We start from the raw sequence: 7,935 nt of genomic DNA on the forward strand, positions 1-7,935 counted from the left end.
GGAGAAAAATCTTCAATAAGTTACAGACGAACAAAAAGCCAGAAATTTTCCAGTGTTTTCTGCCCTCCTGTAGTCAAAGTATCTGGGTGATTGGCTGAATTTTGTGTCTTTATCAGGGCATTTTAGTGTCTTATAACTGCAGCCTTAAAAAATTGCACTGGTTTATCTTCATCTCAGGAAAACCCAGCCACTCTAGCAGTTCCTTTTTTAAACGGACAAGTGACTTTCTTTAAACGCATGTGCTCTTTCCCCACAACAATGAATCCCTGAATTCGTTTCTCTCCCTTGTTAGGCTTCTTACAGGAAACGTGAGGTTTGAAAGATGAGCTGGAAGAGGAAGCCTCAGGAACTCTGCCTTCAAAGACTGTCTCCGTGGTAATAAGGCACAGACTTCGGGACCTAGAGCTACACAGCCTGTGGAAGCAGCTCCTTTCATAGACCGCTTGCAGCTCACATTATTCAGGGGCAAAGGGAATGTGAAATATTTGGAAACCTTGAGGAAGGAAAAAAAACCTCTACAATATCAAGAATTTTTTTTTTGTACCTTGCACTCTCACCATCCCACCCGGCTTCCCCACCCAAACACATACACTTATAAAGGGTGCCTAAAATGACTCAACAGCAGTCAGGCGAGAAATGTGGTAATTTTCCTACTGGCGTCTGTGAACTATGAAATTCATATCAAGCGTTTGGAACATTTCTTTTTAGCAATTAAGTGGTGGAGTACTTAAATTGCACCAATTTCACTTAGCTTTTTTTCCTCGTGTCATTAATGATAAAGAGAGGTTCCTGTTCTTTTAGCTCCCATACAGTCAAATACCCATGTGCTGCCGGGTCCAGTATGTCTTTTTATGTGAGGTGTGATTTCCGTGTCTTATTACTAACCAGTCTGGCTGGTGGTCTGTTAAACCATTAAATCAATCATGTTACCTGGCCCAAGGGTCATTAGAAAGGATTAGAATCCTCTCCCCATCCGTGTTGGTGCAAACACTCGCAGGTGGTGGCCTCATCTCACTGGGGAAGTTCACCTGGGTCCGTCGTCAGAGTCCCTGCAGATTTCATCAACCTTCTGAAATCACCAAACACTGCATTTCTTGACCTTGACCCTGGATTGTTTACTTCTGGGAGGGTTGTGGGGGGCGGGCAGTGCGGGAATGCCACTTAGAAATGGCCTTAGTCAGGACCAAGGAACATTGTCATCTCTTCTCGAAGAGGACTTGCCCCAGGGAATCATGGGCCATATTGGCTCTTGTTAATGGGTGAAATCTTTGTTTTTTTAATATGTATAGATATTGTCGCTCTCCCAGAATCATGCGTGTGGTGATTAACATTTTGGGTATGTTTTGTTAACTTATTTGAAGAAACTATAAATTACCATTAGTCTCCTGTTGACAGTAGCTGGAGAGTAAATTCAATCTTAATGAATTAATCAGAGAAACATACTTTATAGCTTTGCCTGTGAAGAACAAATTCATTTTATAGGGAAGAACGTATTGATATTATTAATGATCAGGGATCCAGTGGAATTCAAATCAGTGTCACTTTATGAGTTTTTATTTTTAATTGCTCTATATTTCAGGAAACACATGGAGTTTTAACATTCAGAAGTGTAAAATACTTAAAGGTCTTGAATTTTTTAAGTGTTTATTATTTTTTTTAAGTTGTTTTCCAAAGAAAATCATAATTTCAGAGGTGCTTTGTATATAAGCTGGTTTCCTAACACTTTCCAGCCTTTTTCTTACTGTGGATAAAGGGAAGAACAATAAATATGCATCTGTACGGTGCAAATATGTCTTCTTTGTGTTATTATTTACTTACACATTACTTTTTAAAGCATGATCTTCCTTGATTGTTATTATCTTGGCTGTTCGGGCATTAGTTGGTTTTACTCCCAGACCCAGTTCTTGGAGTAAAGCTGAGTGAGGGTAAAGCAGGGGCAACTAACCCAGGAGTTTTCACAGATTCAGAAGCACCCCCACATCCCATAACCCTTCTCCCTCCAGGAATGACTCCAGGAATGAGTGTTCTCCCACCTGTGCATGGGAAGGTACGTTTATATTTAAAACCAGGTGTTTTCATAATGAGCTCCTTACCTGTGTGTCTCTGTAACAGGATTTTCCTGCACATTTGGGACATGTTTTGTTATTTTGGGGGGTGCTTTAGGGGACAGGCTTTCTCCCCTGCTTTGTCAAGTGGAAGTGTTTTCACTCCATTTTCTAAAGAGGACACCATCTTTGCTGAATTGAAGTGTGTTCTCATGAGGATGGTTGTTTTCAGCAGTTGGTCCAGCCTATTGCCATTGCTGGAAGTCCTCAGGGTGAAGCAGCCTGCTGCTTGCTGAAGGCAGAGATCCCGACTGCTGGGATTACATATCTTCCAGCCTACACACCGGGGTTTGAGCATTTCTGATAATGGTTCTGTGGCTGCTGCTACTTAACAGAGGCCCTGGGGTAGAATTCTGAGTGCAGAGTTCTGACATTCTTCCTGCTTTTTTTAACTGAGACCTCCAGCCTGGAGCCTCCAGAGGACTCATGCAATTTACTCCAATCATGTTGTAAATTCCTAGTTAAGCAGCCTGGAGTTAGGCTGCCATCTTTATTCTGCAGAAGTCCATTCTTGCTGTGTGCTTTAACCTTTGACATGAGTTTCATTTTTAGAAGGGGGTCTTATCTGTGCATTTATAGCAGTGTTTTGTTTTCAAGCAAGTTGGGAAATCTAAAAGATGGTTTTGTGACATAAAAACTGCAGGGAGGGGCTTGGATGAGTTCCATGTTTTCTTTAGCTGGAGGAGCCTTTTGTGAAAGGAAGTCCACCTGGAAGCTGCATTGGTGAAACATTCGGAAGTGGCACTGCTCTGGTTTGGGGGGTTACTGAGGGCTGATGCAGGGTTGTTGAGGCGCCCTGCTGGACCCCTGACTGGCTCCTGTTGAGCAGTATGTGAACCAACCATTGAGATGACTGCCATTGAGATGACTGGGTCTCTCGTAGCTTGTATCTATGACATCTTCAGTGGGAAATAACCCCATTTCCAGTTCACTGGTAATACTTCTGTGGCACATTGCTCCTGATGGACCACAGAATCCCAGACCATAGATATGTCAATTACTTAAATCATCCACCCAGAGCATGTGACAGCTGATGCTCCATCAGCCCAGGTTCTGGAAGAGAACAGCAGAGCAGAGCCCCCAGCCTATCCACAGTGAGTCTGTTCCTCAAGCAAGAAATAGACCTTTGTTTTAAGCCAGGAATCCAAAACTAGGAAGAGCCTTGGTGACTTTTACGGGTGTTCTCCCATTCTGAGCAGGTATAATTGTTTTGAGCCAAGGGAACATACGCATTTTATAATTTTTTCATGTGATTGGAAATGATTTGATTTTTAAAAGACCTTCTTATTTATTCATAGATTAAAAATGAGAAACGTGGGAACTCATGAAAATTTGCCTTTTTCTCTCTACCATTTTTAAGTGCCAGGGCCTAAGTACACAAATACATGAGTGACACGACCTTTCCTGTACTTGCTTCTCTCACAGTGTAGTGAGGGAGAGAGAAGCATAAGTAACTTTGATGCTTTTTGCATGGTTATGATGACTTACTGTGACCTGAATTATTGTTTAGTTGCTAAGTTGTGTCTAGCTCTTTTGCGACCCTATGGACTGCAGCCCACCAGACTCCTCTGTCCATGGGATTTCCCAGGCAAGAATACTGGAGTGGGTTGCCATTTCCTTCTCCAGGGGATCTTCCTGACCCAGGGATCGAACCCATGTCTCCTGTGGCTTCTGCATTGCAGACAGCTTCTTTACCACTGAGTGACCGGGGAAGCCTGTGACCTGATTATGAGAAGCAAAGGGTAAGGTTGCCAGCACAGGCCAGAACCAGGCTGCCTGGGCTCAGATCCCAGCGTTTACTACTTACTGAGTAAGCCTCTATGGTCCCTTGCTTTATTTCCTCATCCATAAAAAGGGGAAGGCAATGGTGCCTCCTCACAGGGTTTTTGAGAGGATTCTGTACATTTGTGGTATAAACACTTGTAGAAACACTCTTGGTACGTAGTAAGCACTGAGTAAGCATTAGTCCTGTTGCTTCTAGAAAAAAGTTACTTGAGTGTATTGTCTCTGATATTACATTGATGTCATAATTTATACTCATAATTTTAATATCATACTAAAAGATACATACAAATAACTAAAAGTTTTGAGTTGTTCTGACCTAGTACATGTCAACCGAAAAGCTGATACAATTCAATTTTTGAAAAATATGGTTGGACTTTCTTCCTTATTTAAAAGTTTTCTCAGTCAGCTCAGACTGCTACAACAAAATACCACAGACTGAATGGCTTAAACAACAGAAGTGTGTTCCTCAAAGTTCTGGAAGTTGGGAAGTCCGAGATCAGGCTGCTGGTGGATTTGGTGTCTGGTGAAAATTTTCCCAGATTTGCAGCAGGTCACCTTATTACTGTGTCCTCACATTGGGGTTGGGGGAGACCTCTCCAAGTCTCTATTTTTTTTTTTAATTTATTAACACAAGCCCTCCCCCCCTTTTTTTTTCTTTTGCCACACTGCAAGTCACATGGGATCTTAATTCCCTGACTAGGGATCCAACCTGTGCCCTCTGCATTGGAAGGCGGAGTCTTAACCACTGGACCATTAGGGAAGTCCCTTCAGAGTCTCTTCTTGAAGTGAAGTGAAGTCGCTCAGTCGTGTCCAACTTTTGTGACCCCATGGACTGTAGCCTACCAAGCTCCTCTGTCCATGGGATTTTCCAGGCAATAGTACTGGAGTGGATTGCCGTTTCCTTCTCCAGGGGATCTTCCTGACCCAGGGATTGAACCCGGGTCTCCTGCATTGTAGACAGACGCTTTACCGTCTGAGCCACCAAGGGCACTAATCCCACTATGACCTAACCTCCTAAAGGCCCCACCCCTGATACCGTCACACTGGGGATCGGGGGTTCCATATGTGATGCAGACGTTCAGTCCATGGCAGTATTGTAGATGCACTTTGCCTTAAAACAGGAAGCCACAGTTACGCTAGCTGGAACCAACCGTTTAGTCCTCAAACAGGGACAACTGCGTGGCCCAGGTGACACAGCCACAGGGACTTCTGGCCTCTGTCCCTTCTGGCTTTAGACAAAGCTGGTGTTCTCCCCTTTTGACTCCCAGGCTTTCTTTCCCCATTAGGGTGTCTAAGGCCCTTGTGCATCTCTGAGTTGTAACACACCCACCTGTGGCTCTCTGGCCAGATCTCTCCGCAGAACTGACCCCTTTTCCCCAAAGCTCTGGGCCTTCAGTGGGGCCTCTGTCAGCTGTTTTTTTATGTTAATTCTCAGATTCAGTCGTTCTTATTTCCTTTTAAAAAAGTGATCTGTTATCAAATTTCTCTAATAAGCTAGATCCGAGGCCTATTTTTAGGAGGGCCCTCAGTCTTCCTAAGTTACCTTGTTCCCCACCCTCTGCTCTGAGAAGGCAGAACCCTGCTTGTTTGCCATCGTGTCTTGGCCAGACAGTCTCCTCTGCTTGAATGCCCCTAGTGGGCAACTGCCCTGGCAGGACAAGGCATCACTGAGGTCTTCAAGCAAATGATCTAACAATTTTAAAACCTTGATGTTGAGTGCAGACTAGAGGCCAGCACTGTACTGAGTCATTCAGTCCTCACAATAGCGCTGTGAAATAGGGCTACAGTTTTCTGAATTTCACAGATGAAAATAGTAGCAAAGAGCAAACCCATTTGGCCCATCACCAAACCTAAGGGCTAATAATCATAATCAAAAATTGCTTCTATTTATTGTGTACATATTACATGCCAGGTGCACTGGTAATGCTTTGAAGGAGTCGCTCCATGTAACCCTTGATCTGATCCTTTGAGGTAGGTTCTAGTATTATCTTCACTTTTTAGGGGTCATGTGCCACACAGCTTACAGGATCATAGTTCCCTGACCAGGGACTGAACTGGTAGCCCCGGCAGTGGAAGCACAGAGCCCTAACCATTGGACCACCAGAGAAGTCCCTATCTTCACTTTTTAGAAGAGAAAATGGGTAAGGAGAGGTTAGAACAACATGGTCACATCATACAAGTTGTAAATGGCAGACTAGGCTTAAATGAGAAAAACCAGAAAACTGGTCAAGTTTTGAAGTGAAGAATGGACTTTGTTGTAAAGATGTTTCTTGGGCTGGTAATGTTTTTGAAGGATATGTCATGGCAATTTCTGGAACCAAGGAGATACCTGTGATCCTTTGTATAAACCCAGTCTATAGCACAGTTGACAGTCTTGCCTGTCCTCATTTCCAGGCACAGACAACCGGCCAGACAACCTTGCCATTCCAAGGAGGGGCTGGGATGGGATACGGGCAACTCAATGGTGCCAGTCCATCAAAGCCACTGAGCTCTTGCCATGATCAAAGCCAGCCACCCCAAACCTAGTACTCAGAGGCAAGAAACTCCTATCTGTGAATTACCTGCTAGCCATCCAAGCTTGAGGAGGAGTCCCTAAAGAAGAGGAGGCATGTGATGGGATCTTAGCTTGATGATTTCTATCCGATTGTACATCAATTTGGCGGGGGGAGACTCTGAAAAACGAGTACGTCTCTCCACAGGTGAGGACCTGGGGTGGCCATATACACTCCCCTCCCTATTCACTGGGATACGAATTGAGTTCTGAGGGGAGGACTCACCTGAGAAAAGATAGGGGGGACAGGGGCGGACTCTGAATAGTCCATTCTTTATGGCCTTTTCATATTAAGGAGGAAGGTGATTAACAGAGTTCGAAAATTACATGGTATTCCATCAGGTAAATCTTTTAAAATTCTCATTGTTTAAAGAATTAAAAAGCACATTTCTCAAGCCAGAGCAAGGCTATTATCCATGTGGTTTGGGCAGGAGTTCTATATAATTTAAAGCAAAGGGAGAGTTTTTCTTATTGTAATTTAGAAACAGTTCTCCCCTGAGAGACCAAGGGGTCACAAAAATTAGAATAATGTAACTAGAAAGCCTCTTAATGATGTTTTTCCCAGTTGGAGGATGTTATTATGTATTTGGCTAATGCACAGTATGTTACTGAGCTGTGGTTAATAGGGAAAAACATTTTTATGTGTTTTAGAGTCAGATGTTGAACAAAAATAATAAAGTATATACTCACAGGCTGTAACTTCACTCAAATGGCCTCAGAATTAAAATAGATCAGGCTTATGAGGCTCTCTTTAAAATATGAGATTAAAGGACTTCCCTGGTGGTCTAGTGTATCCCTGGTGGCTCAGAGGTTAAAGCATCTGCCTGCAAGGTGGGAGACCCGGGTTCACTCCCTGGGTCGGGAAGATCCCCTGGAGAAGGAAATGGCAACCCACTCCAGTATTCTTGCCTGGAGAATCCCATGGACGGAGGAGCCTGGTAGGTTACAGTCCACAGGGTCGCAAAGAGTCGGAGATGACTGAGCGACTTCACTTTCACTTTCTTCTTCTGGTGGTCTAGTGGTTAAGGATCTGCCTGCCAATGCATGGGACATGGGTTCGATCCCTGGGTCTGGAAAGATTCAGATTACATGCCACAGAGGAACTAAGCCCACACTCCCCAACTACTGAGCCTATGATCTACAACAGGAGAAGCCATGGCAAAGAGAAGCCTGTGCACTGCAGCTAGAGAATAGCCCCCGGTCACTTGCTGCAACTAGAGAAAACTCATGTAGAAACCAAGACCCAGCAGAGCCAATAAATAAATAATAAAATTTTTTAGAGATGTTACAAAAATAAAATATGGGATTAAAGGAACTAGTAAATGGGCAAGGATGTTGTGGCATTCTTTCCAAGGTGATGTTTTTCGAATTTCACCAGTTTTTCATTTTCCCACAATGTGTATTTTAGCACTCAAAGCATTCCAATCACATTAGAAAAACAGAATTACTTTTTTTTTAATTCATCCATTTTATTTTTAGAACAACATAAGATAT

General features: G+C 43.4%; 1 protein-coding gene across 1 annotated transcript in view; it reads left to right on the forward strand.

Moving 5' to 3' along the window:
* LOC106701267 (NACHT, LRR and PYD domains-containing protein 1a) overlaps positions 1–1,789 on the forward strand; it is a 41,149-nt gene extending 39,360 nt beyond the window's left edge. The window contains exon 18 of the mRNA XM_070361093.1: positions 293–1,789. Within this exon, the coding sequence (XP_070217194.1) occupies positions 293–312 (20 nt within the window). The 3' untranslated portion in view covers positions 313–1,789. The remainder of the gene's footprint in view (positions 1–292) is intronic.
* The last annotated feature ends 6,146 nt before the right edge of the window (positions 1,790–7,935 follow it).

This window comes from Bos mutus, chromosome 1 (assembly GCF_027580195.1).
Source record: "Bos mutus isolate GX-2022 chromosome 1, NWIPB_WYAK_1.1, whole genome shotgun sequence".
NCBI lineage: Eukaryota > Metazoa > Chordata > Mammalia > Artiodactyla > Bovidae > Bos > Bos mutus.